Consider the following 23,417-nt stretch of genomic DNA (forward strand, 5'->3'; position numbering starts at 1 on the left):
GACTCTGGGTTTCAGGCAAACCAGTCCGTCCAACTCCAGTCATTCTCAAGATCCCGGTGAAACTTTTTCACATTTTAGCTATTGTTGGTAACAGATTCTTATATTTAAAGACTCTGGATTCTGTGCATTTCTTTCATCGATGTCAGGCTGATGTGGAGCATCCTCTAGTTTCAGCATACCATTAAATGCGGAGTGATCTGTCCTGCATGCAGACTGTTGCTGAGTCGTCAAAGACAGTTTTTAAAAACACTTTAAAATTTCGGGCCCGGAGAGATAGCACAGTGGCGTTTGCCTTTCAAGCAGCCGATCCAGGACCTAAGGTGGTTGGTTCGAATCCCGGTATCCCATATGGTCCCCTGTGCCTGCCAGGAGCTATTTCTGAGCAGACAGCCAGAAGTAACCCTTGAGCACCGCTGGGTGTGACCCAAAAACCAAAAAAAAAAAAAACTTTAAAATTTTATTTGCCTTGGGCCCGGAGAGATAGCACAGCGGCATTTGCCTTGCAAGCAGCCGATCCAGGACCAAAGGTGGTTGGTTCGAATCCCGGTGTCCCATATGGTCCCCCGTGCCTGCCAGGAGCTATTTCTAAGCAGACAGCCAGGAGTAACCCCTGAGCAACGCTGGGTGTGGCCCAAAAACCAAAAAAAAAAAAATTTTTTTTATTTGCCAAAACTATTTGCTCTTTGTTTAAAATCATGCTTTAGGGTTCAGAGAGATAGTACAGGGTCTAAGGTGTTTGCCTGCGACTGACCCTACTTTTGAGCACTGTCAGGAGACACCTCGAGTATAGAGTCAGCAGTAAGCCCTGAAAACAGCGGGGTGTAACTTCCCATCAATACATAAAAACAAAACAAAACAAAACAAAACAAAAAAAAACTACTTTATTATGTAAGCTCTTTAATGGTTGAAACTTTTTTAGGGGAATATCCAGAAGTTTAAATACATGACGTAGACTCATGGTATTTCTTTTTTTCTCTTTCTGAACTGGTATTTCCAGGACTCTTGTGTTAATGCTGTTCTTTGAATCAGTTCTATGGAACTGGCTCATCTGTAAATCTAATCTGGTAACACCTTTGAATTGCTTGATTTGAATCCAACTAAAATTGAAGTGTGCTTTGAATTATTTGCATAATCTTATTTGTACATTTTGAGATTATGGTAGTTTACTTTTCATTTTGTGATGTTGTTTTAGTCAGATAATTTTTCCAAAGCATTAATGTGTGGGATGTTGCTTGATGCTTTTCTTGGTGTGGTTCCCCTAGCGCCAACCAGGTCTCATACATTCAAAGCGTATGCTCTACTGTTGAGCCATACCCTGAGTAACATCTTTGAGAATGAGGTAGGGAGTCTGAGGAGTTGTTGCTTTTGCATTTTTTTTTTGGGTCACACCCAGTAGCGCTCAGGGGTTCCTCCTGTCTCTACGCTCAGAAATCACTCCTGGCAGGCTCAGGGGACCATATGGGATGCTGGGATTCGAACCACTGTCCTTCTGCATGCAAGGCAAACACCCTACCTCCATGCTATCTCTCCAGCTCCTGCTTTTGCATTTTAGAACTTTATTTTAACATGAGAATTAGAATATTTCAACTTACTATACTTCGACACAGAGAACTTTTTCAGGCCTTGAGTCTTAAAAATGGCTGACATTTTCTCTAAAGGGGTATTTAGAAACTGGATAGCAAAATCTTTTTTTTTTGAATGTAAATGTAAGAAAATAAGGCTGTAGGACATAGCACTGGAAATTATGAATTTGAAGATAATTATTAATATGTAATGTATGAGATTTACCTTGTGAATGGAATAAAAACATGTTGCTCAGAATAGCAGTAATTACAACTGTTTCTTTTTCTTTATTTGTATTTTTGGATTTGGACCTTACTTGGCAGTGTTCAGGACTTACTTCTGACTATACAGTCAGGATTACTCCTACTTGGGCTTGGGACATATGAAAGTGTTGGGGATTGAAACAAGGAGCAAGTGACCATGTACAGGGCAAGTGCCCTACCCTACTGTACAGTTTTTCTTCCTTCCTTCCTTCCTTCCTTCCTTCCTTCCTTCCTTCCTTCCTTCCTTCCTTCCTTCCTTCCTTCCTTCCTTCCTTCCTTCCTTCCTTCCTTCCTTCCTTCCTTCCTTCCTTCCTTCCTTCCTTCCTTCCTTTCTTCCTTCCTTCCTTTCCCTTCCCCCTCCCCTCCCCTCCCCTCTCCTCCTCCCTTCCCCTCCCCTCCCCTCCCCTCCCCTCTCCTCCTCCCTTCCCCTCCCCTCCCCTCCCCTCCCGTCCTCTCCTCTCTCTCCTCTCCTCTCCTCTCCATTCCTCTCCTCTCCTCTCTTCTCCTCTCCCCTCCTCTCCTCTCTCTCTCCTCCTCTCCCCTCCTCCCCTCCCCTCTCCTCTCCTCCCCTCTCCTCCCCTCCCCTCCCCTCTCCTCCCCTCTCCTCCCCTCCCCTCTCCTCTCCTCCCCTCCCCTCCCCTCCTCTTTCCTCTCCTCTCCCCATTTTCCCCACACCCAGCAACACATGGGTTACTCCTAGCTCTGCACTAATATGGCTTTGAGTTCATATGACTCAGGGGACCACATGGGAGTGTCAGCATCAAATCCTGGTTGGTCTCATGCAGTGTATATGTCCTACGTACTCTGGCCCTACTGTACTATTTTTCTAACTGGCAACCAAAACGCTCTTTTTTTTTTTTTTTTTTTTTTGGGTCACACCCAGAAGCTCTCAGGGGTTACTACTGGCTTTGCTTAGAAATCACTCCTGGCAGTTTTTTTTTTTTTGGGGGGGGGGGCATATGAGATGCCAGGGGTTGAACACGGTTGGCCAGGTATAAGGCAAATGCCTTAACTGCAGTGTTATCACTCCAGTCCCCGAAAGTTCTTTTTTAAGGAGTATTTGAATTGTCTTGGTTCCAGGTTTTGGAACCCAGTAAGTACATAAAATAAAGGTGGCCGATTGTTCACATAATTGCCAGGAAAGAAAGCATAATAGCTCTTGATGAGAGTTCACCTCTGTTTGCTTTGTGATGTCTAAGAATTCTTTTAATTCATTTCCCTATGCCACAGTTGCTATTACAAAACCTCTACTTTGATACCGCCAAACTAAGTTTATGAAAAGATTAAAGGAGTTAGAGGAAGAGAGCAGTGCAACTAACACCTCATTTCTTTTACTGGGATTCAGATGCTTATTAAGTTTCGTTTCAGCTCTTAATTTTCTTTTTCTTTCTTACTTTTTTTTTTTTTGTTTGTTTTTGTGTCACACCCGGTAGTGCTCAGGGGTTACTCCTGGCTCCATGGTCAGAAATCGCCCCCAGCAGGCTCAGGGACCATATGGGATGCCAGGATTCGAACCACCGTCCTCCATGCAAGGCAAATGCCTTACCGCTGTGCTATCTCTCCGGACCCAGCTCTTAGTTTTCTATCTTCAATGTATTGTTTCTAGTAATATGATTTTAGGTGATGTGCCAATTCTGTCAAATTCTGATGTAATCATTTCTATTCATCATAGATAGGATCATGTAAGATTTTAATTTTCATAGTGAACTGTATATTTATGTCAGTGTTTTCTGTGGGAGGCAATTTTCTTCCTAGAAGGTATCTGAGGGTTATTTTAGTTGTCACACTGATGTTGCTTCTGGCAGGCAAATTGTGTGTAGAGGTCAATGATAGTTCTAAGTGTTCCATATGGAATAGGACAGCATACACATCCCAGGGATTTTCTGATTCTGAATGTTTATGATGCTTGAGGATGTAACTTTAATGGACATTCTTTATAACAATATGGGAAACCGTTTTATTGATACTCTGGTTCCTCGGAGAAGAGTTGCTGATTGAAATGCAAAAAATAAAAAGTGGGGGGGGGCAGGGCAGAACTTGAAAACAGAATATGAGTTATGAATGGGAGAAAATAATTAACTAGAACTAGAATAGGAGACATTTGACATTTTTGTTGTTTGTTATTTGGAGCCACACCTCCAGGGGCTTTAGGGTTTACTCTTAGCTCTGTGCTCAGGTTAGCTTATAGGTTTGGGGGAACCTATGTGGTGCCAAGAATTGAACCAAAGTCAGTGTGTGCAAGGCAGGCATCTTAACCCCTGTACTAGCTTTTTAGCTCTGGAGAGGAAGTTCTTTAAAAATGTAGGGAGGATGGAGCTGAATATATGGGTAAGGTCTTTTTTTTGCATGCAACCTACTAAGATTTGATCTCTGGTACCTTTATATTCCTCTGAGCCTTGCCAGAAGAGAGTAATGCTTGAATAATTAGGTATAATCCTTGAGCACTGCTGAGTGTGGTCCCCATCACCCTTTTTGTATAATATATATTGTCAAAGAAGAAATACAAATGGCCAAAAGATACATGAAAAAATGCTCCACATCACTAATCATCACAGAACTGCAAACCAAAACAACAATGGGGTACCATCTGCCACCAGAGAGACTGGCACACATCACAAACAACAAGAGCAATCAGTACTGGCGGGGATGTGGAGAGAAAGGAAGTCTCATTCACTGCTGCTGGGAATGTTGTCTAGTCTAGCCTTTATGGAAAACAATATGATGATTCCTCAAAAAAACTGGAAATTGAGCTCTGATTTGATCCAGCTATACCACTCTTAGGGATATATCTTAGGAACACAAAAATACAATACAAAAATCTCTTCCTCCCACCTATATTCATCACAGCACTTTTTACAATAGCCAGACTCCGGAAACAACCAAAATGCCCTTCAACAGATGAATGGCTAAAGAAACCCTGGTACATGTACACAATGGAATATTATGCAGCAGCTGTCAGGAGAGATGAAGTCTGAGTGAAATTAGTCAGAGGGAGAGAGAGACACACAGAATAGTCTCACTCATCTATGGGTTTTAAGAAAAATTAAAGACATTGATATAATTCCCAGAGATGAGGACCAGAAAGACCGGCTCAAGATATGAAGCTCATCACAAAGAGTGGTGAGTGCAGTTAGAGAAATAACTACACTGAGAACTATCATAACAATGTCAGTGAGTAAAGGATATAGAAAACCTGTCTTAAATAAAGGCGGGGTTGGGGGAGGGAAGAGATGGGAGACATTGGTGATGGGAAGGTTGCACTTTGTTTTGGGGTCACACCCGGCAGCGCTTAGGGGTTCCTCCTGGCTCTACACTCAGAAATCGCTCCTGGCAGGCACGGGGGATTATAGGGGATGCGGGATTCGAATCACCTTTCTTCTGCATGCAAGGCAAACTCCCTACTACCATGCTATCTCTCTGGCCTCTAGGGGTGTTCTTGTTATGACTGAAACCCAACTACAATTATGTTTGTAATCACATGTTTAAATAAAGAAATTATTTTAAAAAATAAAATGGCTATTAGAGCACTGAACTCTAATAGAAATGAAAAAAAAGTCATGTGAGATATGCACATGGTGGTTAGGGGCTAAGTAAAGTTCATGTCTCCTGGACAAAAAAAAAAGAATATTTCTACTAGTGATTTAAAGTCTCTATTAAGCCTCTTTAGAGTAAAACCATTTTTTTCCTGACATGGTTTCTGGTCAACAACTCCCAATAGCTGAATGATGTTTTATCACAGAATATTATAAATGTATTTGGATCAGTTAGTGGTTGCTTAAATTAAAAAAAATAAGTTTATTTATTTTTTGGTTATTTTTTGTGCATACTCAGGGTTCCTGCTTGGTGGCTCTTTGCTCAGGGATCACTCCCACCTGGTGGCACTCATATACAGCTGGGAAATTCATGTGGACCAGCACAGTGCAAGACATGAGCTTTTCCTATTGCTTTTTTTCGAAGTTAAAACATTTTTTTACTTTACTTAAAGGAAATGCATCATAAATTGACCATAATACAATTTGTTTCCAGTAAATGAAAACACAGTTATTAAAAAAATGAAGAAAAATAAAAAAGAAACAGGAAGAGAAGAAAGAAAAATTTTTTAAAAATGAAAGAAAAAAGTACAGTAGCATGCACATTTTTGAGAATTATTGTATCTCCAATGAAGTAATTAATTCATTGGCAGAAGGTTTAGCAAGCTCTTGTTAGCTGTCCATTCTGTTATTCCTATAGGGATGATAGCATCAAACAATGAAGTTGTTTAAAGAACTAGTCTGCATGTCTAGCTGGCAGGAAATCTGGGTTTGATTCTCAGAATCATCCTGTCAACTGAGTCTCACCATGAGTAACCTCAGGGCACTGGAGTAGTCTCTGATCTTCACCAGTGTAATTCAAAAACCAAAAAATAAATAAAATGAAATACGGCGGAGGCTACTATGGCCAACAGTTTTTGTCTTTATGATAGATTAATGGCAATAATTATAGAAACAATTGTTATATTATTGTATATTTGCTAGCGCTTATCCTCAGGCATAACAAATAATGTTTCCTTCTCATTTGCCATGTCCATAAGTATCTCTCTATCTCTGGGGATTTCATTCTTGTTTGGCCCTGGGAAATGGGAGATGAGTAAGGCACCAAATTGCTAGGCACCAAATGCGTATCTGTGTCCCCATCAAAACATTTTTTTTTCAAAACCCTTTTTCAAACCTTAAGAATTTATTTTGTGAGGCCAGCGAGGTGGCACTAGAGGTAAGGTGTCTGCCTTGCAAGCCCTAGCCAAGGAAACACCACGGTTTGATCCCCCGGCATCCCATATGGTCCCCCAAGCCAGGGGCAATTTCTGAGCGCTTAGCCAGGAGTAACCCCTGAGCATCAAACGGGTGTGGTCTGAAAAACCAAAAAAAAAAAAAAGGAATTTATTTTGAGATGAACCCGATGATAACTCAGGGTTCAGGAATCCATGCTTTGAATATACAAGGTTTGTACTCTACTGTATGCCCTCTACACACCCCTAACTCAATGCTACCTATGTAACCTGGAGACTTTTGCATACACATGGGTGTAGTTCTGGTGGCTCCAAATACCATTTCTGTGCTCTTGCTTGGGATCTCTGGGACACTGCAATCCAGGTCATTGCAACAATAAGTAGACAACAATAACAAAAGGGAAAGGAAGTAGAATTTAAAAAACTTTTAAAAAATGGCTATAATTTCTATCTGAAAAATGTTTCAAGTGATTGCTATACTTTTGGACAATGCTATTTTTAAAAAGAAATGCATTTCTTACTTTAATATGTTACTTTTTCATGTAAAACTACATATAAATAGTATACAAAATATAAGTATGTGACCTGTAAATATGATATAAATTATAAATGATATATACATATGTTTTAGGGCCACACCTAAAACTCACCTGTAGGGATTACTCCTAAGTGCATTTGGGGAATCAGATGTAGTGCCATGGATTAGACCAGCAGTCATATTTTTCTGGTACTTAAAAAATACATTTTTTAATATGAAAATGTGGGAGCTGAAGCAATAGTATAGGAGTAGAGTGCATACCTTGCATGTGGCTGATCTGGATTTGATCCTCAACATCCCATATGGTGCCCTGAGCACTGCAAGGAATGATTTCTGAGCTTAGAACACTGCTAGGTGTAGCTTCCTAATTATTTATTTTGGGACTACATCTGTATTTTTGTCAGTGACTTTTCAATGATTTGGCCATCTTTTGATTTCTATTATATTTTGGTACCATTTAGTTTTACTAGTTCGTTTTTTTATATATTTGTTACTCCCTTTTCTTTAGACTTTCAACAGAACTTACATCTCTCTTCTTATGAAATTATAACTCCTTGGAAATTAATTAGAGACCGAAGAGAAGCTCCTAAGCCATATTCAAAAAAAGTAAGTTATCTTTCTTTCTTTTTTTTTTTTTTTTTGGTTATATCTCTGACTTATTTTGTTACAGTGCTTTCTATCTTTTAATCTTTGTACCTGTTTTGCTCAACATTCATTTTGGGGTGCCACCAATTTGTTCCTGTATCCATTAGTTTATTTTTGTTCTTTGTAGATTCCACTTAAAAAATGAGATCACAAAGTGTTTAGTCTTGTCTGATTAATTTCAATTAGCATAATGCCCTCAAATTCTATCCTTGTTGTCTTTCCCTTTTTATTTGCTTATTTGTTTTTGAGTCACACCTGACTGTTCTCAAGGGTTTTCCTGGCCTACTCCTCAGGAGTTCCCTCCTGGTGATGTCAGGGAACCACACAGTGATGTGGATTGAACATGGACCTTCAAAGCATATGTATATATGTATACACTAGCCCTTTAAATTATCTACCCAGTCTTATAGTTTGTAGATTGCATTTTTGAGGAGCCTCCAATACTATTTCTTCTTTTTATTAACAAGAGTTTCCTTTTCAGTCTATCCTGGCCAATATTTATTATCTCTCATAGTTTTCATAATAGCCATCCTAACAATTATGAAGTGATTTGTTATTGTGGTTTTGATTTGCATTTCCCTCATGATTAGTAATGTTGAATATTTATTCACAACTGGTTATCTTTATCATATCTTTGTAATTTATTATTTTATTTTTTTAGTATTTGGGTGGCATCTGGTTCTTAGGGCTACTCCAGTTTAGTGCTGAAGTTTTGCTTCTATTGGTGTTCGGCAGACTATGTGGTTTTATTATTTGAACCCAGGTCTCCTACCAGCAAAGCATAAATGCTAGATTTTTTTTTGTTTATTTATTTATTTATTTTATTGTGGCCAAAGTGAATTACAAATCTTTCACATTAATATTTAAGGCACATAGTGACAATGAGTGAGGGGCATTCTCACCACCAGTGTTGTCCTCCCTCCATCCCTTTTCCCAGCATGTGTCCCATTTCTTCCTCCTTTACCCCCCAGGATGCTAGTGTAACTGGTCTCCGTTTGTATGGCTTGTTGTAGATTGGGTATCGATTCATTGACTTTGGGTTTGGTGTTCATGTCTGATAATTTTCATTTTTTTTATTTCCACTAAATGTTCATACAACTATCTGATCCTGGTATCACCCATTTTCGCCCCTCAAATTATGAGGCTGAACAAGATGATTCCAGAAATGCAGTTCTGTTGGAGATATAAGAAAGAAAAGGGAGGGGCTGGAGAGATAGCATGGAGGTAAGGCATTTGCCTTGCGTGCGGAAGGTCAGTGGTTCGAATCCTGGCATCCCAGATGGTCCCCCGAGCCTGCCAGGAGCGATTTCTGAGCCTGGAGCCAGGAGTAAGCCCTGAGCAATGCTGAGTGTTAATTCCACCCCCCCCCAAAAAAAAAAAAAAGAAAGAAAGAAAAGGGAAAGAGAAAAAAAGAAAACAAACAAACAAAAAAACTAGTAGGAGTTCATCTAGGTGTTATAAATATCAATTTAGAAGAAAGGAAAAAAAGAAGAAAAAGGTAAACAAAACAAAACAAGACAAAAACAAAAAACAACAAAACAATAGTAACAAAAATACAAAACAAACAAAAAACCAAAACCTGCAACTACGAAAAACAAACAAAAACAAAAACAGAACAAGCAACAACAAAAAACCAGTTTTTTAAACTATCTCTCTGTCCCTATTTTAATCAGACTTTAAAATTTAGTTGCACGAATTCCTTGTGCATTTGGTATATTAATTTTTTAGTATATTGTGATATACAAATATTTACCTTAATAGGTTATCTATTTTTTTCTTAATAGGTTGTCTTTTCATTTTGTTGATGATTTGTTTTGATATACAAAAGGTTTTTAGTTTGATATAGTTGATTTTTTCTTTTTCTTTCATTGCCTTTTCTTTAAAAATTTTTATGTGGGGAACTCGTGGTCCTGCTCAGAGGTTACTCTTGGCTCTATATTCAGGAATAGCTCCTGGTAGTGCTTGGGGGCTTATCTAGAATGTTGGGGATTAAACTCAGTTGGCCCCATGCAATACAAACCCTTACCACTGTGCTGACTTTCTGGCTTTTCATTGCATTTTCTTTTGTCAGATTTAAAAGATCTACAGTGTTCCAGCACCAATCCCACCACCAGTATCAACTTTCCTCCATCTGTATTCCCAGTATTCCCTCCCAGCCAGTCATTTTATAGGCATCTTTTAAAGTTTGGTTGTTAAAGTTTGGGTCTTGGGATTTCAGTATTGATGGCTCTGTGGTTTGGATATTTAAGTCTACCATTTTACACCACTGATATACCTGTATACCTTTGACACCTAATCCCTGCTATTTCTCATCTGCCTTTATCCCTGTTATTCAGTTTATTTTTTTTAAATACCACATATAAGTAATATATAATATAATATAATATAATATAATATAATATAATATAATATAATATAATATAATATAATATAATATAATATAATATAATATAATATAATATAATATAATATAATCCTGTGTTCCTCCTTCTAGACTGGCTTACTTCATTTAACATGATATCTTCCAGTTCCATGCATGTTGCAGCTAATTGCATGATTTTATCATACCTTACATCTGTGTAGTATTATAGTTATATATATAAACACACACACACACACACACACACACACACACACACACCACACTCTCATGATCCACTTTTCTGTTTTTGGACATTAAGGTTAATTCCAAATCTCAACTGTTATACCGAGTGCTGTGATGAATAATGGTGCTTATTTATCCTTTTGTATGAATGCTTTCTGTCCTGGGGATAGATAACCCAAAAGTGGAATTGCTGCGTTATATGACAGCTCATTTAAGTTCTGAGTTTACTGAGAACCCTTCATACTGTTTTTCCATAGTGGCTGGACTATAACATTCACCAGCAGTGGATGAGAGTTCCTTTTTCACTCCAGCCCTTCCAGCACAGATGGTTTCCAGTATTTTTCATATGTGCCATTCTCACTGGTGTAAGGTGATATCATTGTTTTTTTGATTTGGATTTCCCTAATAAAAAGTGATTCTGAGAGCTGTAACCATGCCCTCAAAAGCAGTCACCATGTTTGAACTTGAACAGCTCACTCTTTTTTTGAACAAGATGTAAACTGAACTGTAAAAGATTATGGTTACATTGACCCATAAAGTGCAAAATTGGTCATCTTAGGAGTAGAGAATGGGCTAGCCCCTGCCCTGCCAAAGCCACACTTGTCTACATCACCCCGAGTCACCATTTCCTCATAGCCTACCCTATCACTTATCCTCTAAAATTTCTTGTGGGGATTCTGATATGACCATACTTCAGGTACAACAGGTGTTGGGCTGATATCATCAGGGCTTTTATTTTTCTGTGGACAAGTGCAGGTACCCTCTCCCCCTGTATTTCTCTTCTTCCAGTAAGACCTGGGAGCTGTAACCATGCCCACAAATGCTGTCACCATGTTCAAACAGGCCTTCTTTCCAGGAGGCCTGGCAGCTGAGTATATGCCCCTAAAATTCATAGTGTCGTATCTTTGAATTTATGGACAGCTTCATATGTGTGATGTTGTCATCCCTAAAGTAATACCCCAATTTAACAGACTATACATATAACAAGATCTTACTAAACCTGCCATTGTATTAATGACTTCATTGATGATACAATAATTTCACTAATGAACTCGCTACTGTACTTTTTATTTCTTACACTTTCATTTTATTTTTTCTTTCCATTTTTAACAACTTGCTTTTATTTATATTTAAACAAATATTATGATAAACTATGGCAGCTATGTAATGCATTTCCTTTAAATGAATACAATAACTAAAAAAATTGATGCTGAGCATTTTTCATGTTCCTGTTGGTGATTTGTTGGTCTTCCTCGGTGTCTGTTCATTTTCTCTTTTCATTCCCTGCATTACACCTGTTTTATTTAGTTTTTATAATTACTGTATTTAAGCACTGTAGATACAAAATTGTTCATGATTGAGTTTCAGTCATAGAATGTACACTACCTTTTACTAGTGAGCATTTTCTACCACCATTGTCCCCAGTTTCCCCCAACCCCCTGTCCCCCACATGCCTCTGGGGAAGGCATTTTACTTTTCTTTCTTTTACAATATTGTGGTTTGCACTGTTGTTAATGAAGGGGTACCATGCATAACACTTTATCCCCTTTCACACACAGTTCTTGTTCAGAGTGACCAGTTCCAGCTATCATTGTCATAGTGGATCCTTCTCTACCTTAACTGTATTTACTGCTCTTGTGGCAAGCTTCCTACTAACCTCTTTCTATTTTTAATGAGTTTTTAATGAGTTTTAATGAGTTGTTTTCTTTTTTTTTTTTTTTTTTCATTTTTGGATCACACCTGGCGGCGCTCAGGCATTTCTCCTGACTATATGCGCTCAGAAATCACTTCTGGCAGGCTCGGGGGACCACATGGGATGCTGGGATTTGAACCACCATCCATCCTAGATCAACTGTATGCAAGGCAAACACCCCACCACTGTGCTATCTCTTCAGCCCCCTAGGTTTTTTATTTTAAATCTTTGTGAGTACTTTCTATATCCTATATATCAACTGTTTGTCTGATGTGCTGAGTGTAAATATTTTCTTCTACTCATCTTTTAGTTTTAGGTTGTTTCTTTTTCCATACGAAACTCTAGTTTGATGTAGTCCTATTTGTTTAGTTTTGATTTTATAACCTTTGCCAGTGGCTTCATATCATTGAAGATGCCTTTGAGGTCTCCTTTGAAACTTTTGGAGCATTTATTCTGTGTTTTCTTCAATGTACTTTATAGATTTGGGTCTGATATCAAGGTCTTTGATCCACTTTAAATTGCCTTTTGTGTAAGGTATGAGATGTGAATCCAGTTTTAATTTTTTACAGATGGTTATCCACTTGTCTCAACATCATTTCTTCAAAAGGCTGTCTTTATTCCATTTCATGTTCTCAGCTCCTTTGTCAGAAATTATATCAGACAGGTATTACTCATAGTCTTTAATTTATTATGTAATTTTTTCTTATGGCATGAAAGAATGTTTCAATTTCCTCAGCACCAGTTATTGAAGATAATGTCCTCATTGTATATTCCTGGCTCTTTTGCTCTAAATTAACATTAATTAGGGACAATTTTATATTCCTTATTCTATTCTATTGATTTATATGTCTGTGTTAAAAGTAGTTACTACTGTACTGCAAAATCAGTAAAACAACAAATATGTGTGTATTTAAGTCATATTTATGTGTGTATACATATATATTTAAGATTGGTGCTATTTTTGGTAATGATTGGTGTAGTAAATAATGTAAGTCAGCTAAATTCAGCATTGTATATATCGTGCTATTTTGATGTCTCTTGGACATTAGTCTAGTAAAATTCTATTCTTAAAAATTATTTTTAGGGGCTGGTGAGGTGGCGCTAGAGGTAAGGTGTCTGCCTTGCAAGCGCTAGCCAAGGAAGGACTGTGGTTCGGTCCCCCGGCATCCATATGGTCCCCTCAAGCCAGGGGCAATTTCTGAGCGCTTAGCCAGGAGTAACCCCTGAGCATCAAACGGTTGTGCCCCCCCCAAAAAAAAACCCAAAAATTATTTTTATAGGTAACATGGTTACAATATGGTAAATACATATGGTTTTTGCTTCTCACCAATACCAAAGTGCTCAAGACTTTCCAACTCCTTCTTTATGACACATTTTCTGGCTTTCCATTCTTCCCTCTCCCTATTGCTGAATAATCTCAGTTTTGTAAATTCAAGGCTAAGGATTTGTTACTTGTTACTATTTTTGTTTTTGTTTCGTTGAACATTACAGATGATAAAATAATTTGGTACTTGATGTTTTCTTTGTAATTTATTTTGCTTAATATGATATCTTTCAGTTCCATCAAAGTTGTTACAAAGTGCAAGATTTCATCTTAAAGCTCCATAGTACCCATTTTGTATATATGCTTCAACTGCCTTACCTATTCCTTCAACTTCTTTGGACTCTTGGGTTGCTTCAGATCCTAGCCTTTTTTTTTGGGGGGGGGGGCGGAGGGTCACACCCGGCAACGCTCAGGGGTTACTCCTGGCTCTACATTCAGAAATCGCTCCTGGCAGGCTCAGGGGACCATATGGGATGCCAGGATTCAAATCACTGTCCTTCTGCATGCAAGGCAAATGTGCTACCTCCATGCTATCTCTCCGGCCCCAGATCCTAGCCATTTTGCTGAGTACTGTATTGAACATAAATGTGCTACCTCTTTTTGATTAGATGCCAAGCAGTGGTATAGCAACTCTATCAAGTCCATGCCAGTTAAATGCTATCAACTAAAAATTTTAAGAGAGTGCAAGAGGAGATGAAGGATTTACTTACCTTTTTGCTGAAACAATCTTGGGAAAAATAGTTATTAACAAATACAGCAGGCAAAATGTTAAGACAGACTAATCTTGAACACAGGGCTAATTTTAGTTTTAAAATGTGCTAAATACTCATCAATAAGTATGGCGTATGTTAGTTCATAATGTGTAACTTACGTGATAGTAACATATAATGAAGGATAACATTTGGCATATTACCTTTGAATTGCTGATATGTCCATAAATGTAAGTTAACTTGCACATTGTTTAATTAAGGCTGGACATTATAAAGAAGAAATAGAGTTTTATTTTAAAATTTATTTAAGTTTCTGCTAAAATGCCTCAGAAAGTGTTGGAAGCCTAGAGTCATTACACAGCTGATTCATTATGAAATATTAACATGTTGGATTAGCTATATGGAAGAGATTAATAGGGCAAGGTATGGAAAAATGGCATGGAACTTCCATGTTTTCCCTCTATGTACCACTTTCTCAGCTTCTTCATGTGCTTGTCAATTTAGATGCTCTTTGATCTTTATCTACTTGTATTTTTGTGGGGACTTTATTAGATAGGCATAGTTAATCAAATTATTGACGATTTTAATTTGGCTCATATTCCTTCCCTAGTGGTAGTGGGTTAATTGGGGAGTGTGCTGAGAAGGGTATAGGGCTGTAAATTCCAACCCTTTAATCACAAGGTTGGTACTCCTACTAGCCAGTATCTAGTGTTGCCTCCAAAAGTTACCTCATTTATAAAACAAGAAACACTTTTTTTGGGGGGGGGAGTTTTAGGTCATACCCACCAGCACTCAGGGGTTACTCCTGGCTCTACACTCAGAAATTGCCCCTGGGATTCGAACCACCATCCTTCTCTGCATGCAAGGCAAATGCACTACCTCTGTGCTATCTCTCTGGCCAAAACAAGAAACACTTTTATTATTCTCAACATTTGTGAAATCTCTAGAATTGGGAAATATGGAAGAAGACCAGAAACATAATAGAAATGTTATTTCTTCATCATAAAAAAATTCATAATATAATTAATTGTAAAGTCAAGATGGAGGAAGACCAGAAATAAAAAAGAAATATGAAATGAACACACATATGTATATGTACATATATTTATACTTAGAATAATGGCAATGATGTTACTCATCAAGAGCAGAAAGAGTAGAATGGAATAGGACAAAAATGGAAGGAGCTTTGTATTTTTGATTCATCAGTAGAGATTGAAAATCATGTAGAATTGCCACCCCACCTCCTTTTGGGGGCATCACAACTTTTATGCTCGGGCTCACTCCTAGTTTTGTACATAGGGATCACTCCTGGTGGAGATTGGGGGACCATATGTGGTGCTGGGAATAGAACCTGGGTCTGCTATGTGCAAATCAAGCACCTTACTGTTGTACTATTGCTTTGAACAACCACATAACCTTTTTTTTTTGGTTTTTGGGTCACACCCGGCAGCGCTCAGGGGTTACTCCTGGCTCCAGGCTCAGAAATTGCTCCTGGCAGGCTCGGGGAGCCATATGGGATGCCAGGATTTCAACCAATGACCTTCTGCATGAAAGGCAAACACCCTACCTCCATGCTATCTCTCTGGCCCCCACATACCCTTTTTATGTGGAAAAAAAATACCAAGATCAAAAACTTCATCCTTACCGTCAACATCAGATGTTGATGTGCCTTTAAGAGAGGGTTGCATTATTTCTTGGAAAATGTTGTTAGAGTCTAGAAAAAGAGAAAATAAGGGAGCACTTCGTATATTATTGTTTGCTGAGTCTCGTACCTTTCCTTTTTACTAAAGAGTTATGATAAAATTGAATTTGCTAGGCCCGGAGAGATAGCACAGCGGCGTTTGCCTTGCAAGCAGCCGATTCAGGACCTAAGGTGGTTGGTTCGAATCCCGGTGTCCCATATGGTCCCCGTGCCTGCCAGGAGCTATTTTTGAGGAGACAGCCAGGAGTAACCCCTGAGCACCGCCGGGTGTGGCCCAAAAACCAAAAAAAAAAAAAATTAATTTGCTGGTTCTAGACTCTTCTAGCTCTTTTGGCTATTGAATGGTGAATTGTAGAAGATGAATTGTTTAAGGGATAAAAGGCTCCATGAGTTTTTTGTTTTTAAATCACTTAATTTTATTTTTTATTTATCTATTCTTTGGCTTTTGGGCTACATCCTGCAGTGCTCAGGCTTTGTGCTCAGAAATTGCTCCTGGCAGGCTCCTGGGACCATATGGATTGCCAGAGATCAAAGCAGGGTTTGTCTTGGGCCATCTGCATGCTACCTTTGTGCTATTTTGATTCAGCCCCTGGTTCCATGAGTTTTAGGATATATTAGCTCATCCTAATTCTTTGATTTTGAAATGCCATCAGTGGCAGGAAAATAAAATCAATTAGTGTACTACTACTTAAGAAACAAAGGGGGCCAGAGCTATAGCACAGCGGTAGGGCATTTGCCTTTCAGGTGGCTGCGCAGGATGGACCTGGGTTCCATCCCCTGGCATCCCCTATGGCCAGTCCCCGAGTCAGGAGTGATTTCTGAGCACAGAGCCAGGAGTATCAATGGTTGTGGCCCCAAAACAAAACCAAACAAAAAAAGAAACAAAGCCTTACAATTAGACTAATCTGTCTTTGTCATTTTGATTTCTAGTAATGGTAGTCTGAGGGGACACAAGTGTGATTTAGAAGTGATAAAATATCAGTAGCTATATGAATATATAAAATTATAGTAGAATATGATTTTTTTTAGCTTTTAGATAACAAGATGTAGGGTAGGGCTAATTTTTTGAAACTGATATCTACTTAATATAAACAAAGAAAAATAATTTTAAATTATAGTAATATCTAGAAGGACTTAATACTGGATGAGATTATAGTTATATAGGTGAATTATAAATGAATTAAACAAATCTGTTTCATTATATAAGAGTAGAAAAGTTTTCCTACTAAAAAGTTTCATTCAGCACTAAATATTTTTAGTTCTCTGTGGAATTTTTAGTCTTATAAATACCAGTTGATGAAAAATAATTTATAAGTGGTGTTTTATTCTGCTTTTCTCCCTTTTTATGCAGGTATCTTATGTCATTCCCCTTGAAGGAAAAGAGTATATTGTCCACTTGGAAAGGAACAAGTAAGAGCTTTAATTTACTTTGACTTTCTGTAATTTTTCCCCAGTGGCTTTTTAAGTTACTATTTTGTAAACTGATAGAAAATGAAAATGATAAGAGTAGAAGTATGGAAAAATCATGATGTTTTGTATTACCAATGACATTGGAGCAGGAGGAAATATATTTAAAAAAAAGTTGTATTTAGGAAGGAGCAGGGATAAAGTAGTCTTTCATAGTTTTATCAGTTTGCCAAAGCTACCATAACAAAATACCACAATGGAAATATGAATAATTAAAAAAATTAGTTTTCTTACTGTTCTGGAGGCTTAGGCCAGTGGTGAGGTTTTTGTCTAGCGAGGGCTCTTCTCTGGGGTTTTAATTGACTCTCTTTTTTCACTTTTCTCTCATGGGCTCTTGTTTGTGTGCTTGGGAGAGGAGCAAGCAGTTGTATTTTTTCCGAAGGACATTCATCCTGTCTGTTTATGTCCTTAATTCTGTGAACTAATGTAACCGTGTATATCTTTTATGGTTCCTTATCTGTTATATCACACTAGTGTGTCCGTGCATGCTGATTGCACTCAGGGACTACTCTGATTCTGTTATTGAGGATTATTCTTAGTGTTGCTTGGGGGACCATGTGGTGCCTGGATTTATGAGGCCTGATTATGCTCAGGTTTGTGCTTTCTCTTTAGCACTCAACACCTGAATTTTGGGTGTGAGAGAGAAAGACACAAAGATTCATTTTATAACAGTAATCTCTTCTCCCCATTTAAACCCTTTTATTTTATTTTGGCATGTGTTCCTCAGCTACCTTTCTGATAAACCATCTACTTTTCTATCCTTCCCCCAAACTCTCCCTTTCCATGCAAATCTTCCTGTATCTTGAGTGAGTCATTCCAGAGAAAGATCAAATCCCCTAATAGGCCCTTTTACTCTGAGGTGTGAATGAGGAAGTGTTGCTCAAAATGTGTTGGCCCAGCAGCAGCACCATCTAGACTTTTACTAAACTGCCTTTTGAAATCAGGTTTAACCCTAGAGTTAATCAGAATTTTGAGAGATGTCACAGCATGCTTTCCAAATGATTTTTAGTATCTTCAAGTTGAGTAATACTGTATTAACATTAGAGACTTTTTGAAGACTTCTGCTCTGATGAAAGTTAACATTTACTAAAGACAATTCTGCTTTCCAGGCACTATACCTAGTACTTGATAATATATTATTTAATTTTCATCAATTCCCAAGAGATCCTTTGGCTCCAATGGTTTGATGTCAATATGTAAAAAAAAGATAGGTAGAAATAATTTCCATAGAAGCTATAAATTTATTAAAATTATTATAATACAATAAAGTTTCCTTATGTTTCCATAGTTTTTAGCTTATTTCATTTTGTTATCACAATTTTTTTAGAGTAGTGTTTATTCTGTCCTATGTATAAGAATACGTACATTCGGGGGCCGGAGAGATAGCATGGAGGTAAGGCGTTTGCCTTTCATGCAGGAGGTCATCGGTTCGAATCCCGGCGCCCCATATGGTCCCCCGTGCCTGCCAGGAGCAATTTCTGAGCCTGGAGCCAGGAATAACCCCTGAGCACTGCCGGGTGTGACCCAAAAACCACAAAAAAAAAAAAAAAAATACGTACATTCAGGAAGATTACTTGACTTGTTCAGTATCATATAACATGTAAATTTATAAGCTGGGTCAAAAATTAAAGTCATCTGATCAAGTGATCTTTCTTTAAGTCAAGTAATCTCTCTCTCCCCTATGTCTAGTTTATATTCCTATGCTTCTTGAATTAATTACCAAAAAGACATACTTTTCTAGATGTTTGTAAGAGTTGATAGAGCTTTACTTGACTTTGAAGGATGGTCATCAAAACTAGTGGTAACTAATGAAAAAAAGTTTTAGGTGAGATAGTCTAAAATGGGACTTCTACTTATGATCCCTTTCCATCTGTAATTTTATGTGATTCCAAGCATATAAAAATAGGTGTACAAATAAAACATTTACTGATAATAAACTGACATAAATTTAGTTTCATTAAAATTTTCAGAGCTCCCACATTAATTTCTGATACTCCAGTTTTGGATCATGACATAGTAAATGGCTCACGTATAATCTCTGCTTATGGGGATATTATGAAAATCAATAAATGCATTACTTTATTATAACAAATCTTTTTCCATTGACTCTAATAGAATGATCTATGTTTTTCTATGGGTCATGAATTTTTTAAAAAAAATTTATTTATTTTATTTTTAATTTTTATTTTTGGTTTTTGGGCCACACCTGGCGGTACTCAGGAGTTACTCCTGGCTGTCTGCTCAGAAATAGCTACTGGCAGGCATGGGGGACCATATGGGACACCAGGATTCGAACCAACCACCTTAGGTCCTGGATCGGCTGCTTGCAAGGCAAACTCCGCTGTGCTATCTCTCCGGGCCCTATATTTGAGGCACATAGTGACAATACGTGAGGGACATTCCCACCACCAGTGTTGTCCTCCCTCCACCCTTGTTTCCCAGCATGCATCCCACATCTTTCTCCTTTATCCCTGTAATGCTAGTGAAACTGTTCCCCCTTGTACAGCTTGTTTCGGATTGGGTATCGATTCTGTTGTCGTTGACTTTAGATTTGGCATTCATGTCTGATCAGTTTTAATTTCCACCAAATGAACATGCAACTGTCTGGCCTTGGTAATATCTGGGGGAAGAAGGAAAAAAGAAAAAAAACAAAAGAAAGAGAAAAACTAGGCGGAGTCTGTCTAGGTGTTATAAATATCTATTTAGAAGAAGGAAGGGAAAGAAAAAGAAAAAGGTAGTAAAACAAGACCAACCAGAAACAAAAAACAATAAGGGAGTATCAAGAAGATTACAAAAAGAACAAACACATAATAAGCCAAAAACCAAAACCATCAGCTACGGAAAAAGAAAAAAAAAAGAAAAGAAAAAAGAAAGAAAAAGGAGAAAAACAAGCAAGCAAACAAACCAGACTAGCAACTTCTTAAAAAAAAAAAAAAAAGGTTGTGGGCCCTGAGAGATAGCACAGGGGAGTTTGCCTTGCAAGCAGCTGATCCAGGACCTAAGGTGGTTGGTTTGAATCCCAGTGTCCCATATGGTCCCCCGTGCCTGCCAGGAGCTATTTCTGAGCAGACAGCCAGGAGTAACTCCTGAGCACTGCCAGGTGTGGCCCAAAGACCAAAAAAAAAAAGGTTGTTATTTCTTTTTGCCTTTTTTTTTTTTTTTTTTGCATAGGCATGGTAAATATAGGGAAAATTACAGCGGGAATTCCCTTGGCCTAAGAGATTCAGGGTTTCTCCACCCTTGAAGCATACTGCCATGGGAGCAACTACTGGCTCCATGCTCACTCACTTGCACACCCCAAGGTCTTTTTATGGTACCAGGAAACTTTCCAGTCAGATTTGGGTGATGTTATCCCACCTCTGTAGCTGGAGATCTTGTTATTTGTGTAGGTCATAGATTGAAGGCTAGGAGAGAGTTTTTCACTATGGTTCTAGGGGTTCTGTTCCATCTCTGTTGTTGTAATCAGTCTTCTGTAATTAGTGGTCTTGGTTTTTGTTCAGAACTAGAACAGAGCCTAGGGTACTGATGGCTAACCTTTTTGAGCCCAAGTGCCCAAACTGCTGCACTATGCCTGGTCATTCCAATTGCCAGTCTGGCCCTGTTGCCAGGTGAGCTGCAAAGCAGACCAGCACACTCGCCTCCTGCCGCATTGCATAGTCCCAGGAGTTCTGCTCAGTCGCAGTTGTCAAAGTTAGACCTCTGGAATTAGAGATCTTGGTTTTTGTACAAATTCTAGGCCAAGGCATAGACTAGGAACTTCTTCATTGGCCCCTTGATAGGTTCTATCCAGTGGATATTTGTCAACGTCAGTCTTCTATAGATAGCAATTTTGGTTTTTGCTTAGGGCAAAGGATGACATGTCTCCTGGTTGCATCATACCATTAAGTGCTGAGATGGGGCAACTCTTTTATAGCTCAAGTTGTTGCCGTTTTCTCATATCAGGATGTCATGTTAAAACTAGTGCAAGTTGGTGCCAGGAGGACATTCCGAGTTTTCCCCCGGAGGAATTTAGTTCCTGGTACAGTTGTTGGGACCTGTGCCGGTTTCACGTCTGGGATCTGGGATTCTGGGTTGGATGGTTGCTGTCCAATCACTTGGAGTCTAAGTTGGGTCTACAGAGTAATGAATTGTTTGAAAATATGGTTAAGGTTAGGAATCTTCTTTTAGCACTGTCCATAATCATTTACTTTGTTGGGCTATTTGGCAGAGATGGGAAGGTTTTGATAGTACAATTTCTCTCTGTTCTGAACAAATCATGAGTAACATAAAAGACTATATAAGGTTATATAAGTAACCAAATATCTTTCATAATAAAAGGAGGACTGGTACATTATAGGAAGCTTGCCACAAGGCATGTGTTTGGGGTGGTGGTGGTGAGGGGATTGCAGTGGGCAGAAAAATCACCATTTTCACAATGTAGTGGGAAGTGATCACTGAGCAAGAATTGGATGCTGATAGGATGTAAAGGGATATGCATGATACCTTTCAGTAACAGAATTGTAAACCATGCAGTGTGCGGAGGTAGAGAGAGGGAAGAAAGAGGGAGACAGTAAGTGAGAAAGAGAAAAGAAGGAAGAAGAGGAAGGAGGAAAATGAAGAAGGAAGAAGGAAAAAAAGAAATTGTCTCTCATAGAGGCAGCCTAGGTTGGGGTGGGGAGGGAAACAAGGGACATTGGTGGTGGGAAATGCACAATGATGAAGGGATGGGTGTTGGAACATTGTATAACTGAAACTCAGACATCAACAACTTTTTAGCTCTGTATTTCACAGATTCATTTGAAATAAAATGTAAAAAAATCACTTCTATTGATGGGAGCTGGCTTGGAGGATAAGGATTTGTTGGCTCTGCTAATCTTAACTCCCCAGATTAGGCATATTTAGTCATTCATAGTACTGCTTAATGGTGGCAGGCAGAATTCTGGGAAAACAGTAGAATTTGTGCTTGTCACTGAGTAACTAGAGACTTCCAAAGAGGAAGGGCATAGCAATGTCAAATATTTAAAATTCACTAGTAAAGGGAACAGAGGTTGTATATTTAGGTAGATTTTGAGAGAAGAGAAAAAAAAAGCAATGATTGGATAATATTGGATAGGTCTTAGAAGTAGCTACTTCCAGGATTACTTAAGACTTTAATAAAGGTTATATATCGTATTTATTCGAGTATAATGCTCAGAATTTTCTACCAAAAAAGAAATCAAAGTTTGGGAGGGCGTTATAAATGAGGGCTGGGGTGGGGTGGCAGTGGCCGCTGGTCCAATGAGGGCGTAGGCGAATTTTGAGTTCACACTGCGCCTTTTCTGGATTGCAGCCATGTACTGACCACGAGGGCGAAGGAAAAAACAAAACCTCAAGAAACCTGGCCTATCTCTCCTGATGTCCTGTGTTAAAACATCTTGGGAAGACATACCAAAAAAAATGATCAAGAGTTTTTTGAACACAGGCATCAGCAATAGAATTAAAAATTGAGGAATTATTTCTTGCCATCCTATTTAGCTAATCATTCACTTTTCTTTCTTCCTTTTTTTTTTTCTTTTTTGGTTTTTGGGCCACACCCAGTGATGGTCAGTGGTTACTCCTCCTGGCGATGCGCTTAGAAATCGCTCCTGGGTTGGGGGACCATATGGGACAATGGGGGATTGAATGGTCTGTTCTAGACTAGCGTGTGCAAGGCATATGCCCTACCGCTTGCACCACTGCTCCGACCCCAATTCACTTTTCTTTTTAACAACTTCTCCAAATAAAGGTAAAGTCCTTTTCATCTCAAATTGACTTTGAAGTTTCCCAGCAATCCCCTGATAGAATCTCAAAAATCACTATAAAATACATATTTTGAACTAATTAAAAGTATTTAATATGTTAAATTGCATGGGAAGCATAGATAAATGTGATGATAAACTTTCTTAGTTTTTATGTGTGTATAGGTTTTATATTTAAGTATAGGTGTTTCAGAAATTGATGTTCATAGCAATTTGTCACTACCATCATCTTTCAGTTATTATCTTTAGATTTATTTGCAAAAATAGTCAACTTTCCATGCCAAATATATTATGACCCTATACAGTCAGGTTTTTAGCCATGACTATTTTAAAGTTTTTGTTAATTGCTGTGATATTTAATTTGGTTCTTTTTAAAAATCAACTAC

The 23,417-nt window shown here is 38.3% G+C and overlaps 1 protein-coding gene across 1 annotated transcript in view; it reads left to right on the forward strand.

The window, feature by feature from the left end:
* The window catches only part of ADAM9 (ADAM metallopeptidase domain 9), a 102,811-nt gene that overhangs the window by 4,612 nt on the left and 74,782 nt on the right, over window positions 1–23,417 (forward strand). Inside the window, exons 2-3 of the mRNA XM_049771915.1 lie at window positions 7,638–7,735; window positions 17,160–17,218. Of these exons, the coding sequence (XP_049627872.1) occupies window positions 7,638–7,735; window positions 17,160–17,218 (157 nt within the window). The remainder of the gene's footprint in view (window positions 1–7,637; window positions 7,736–17,159; window positions 17,219–23,417) is intronic.

This window comes from Suncus etruscus, chromosome 4, assembly GCF_024139225.1.
Source record: "Suncus etruscus isolate mSunEtr1 chromosome 4, mSunEtr1.pri.cur, whole genome shotgun sequence".
NCBI lineage: Eukaryota > Metazoa > Chordata > Mammalia > Eulipotyphla > Soricidae > Suncus > Suncus etruscus.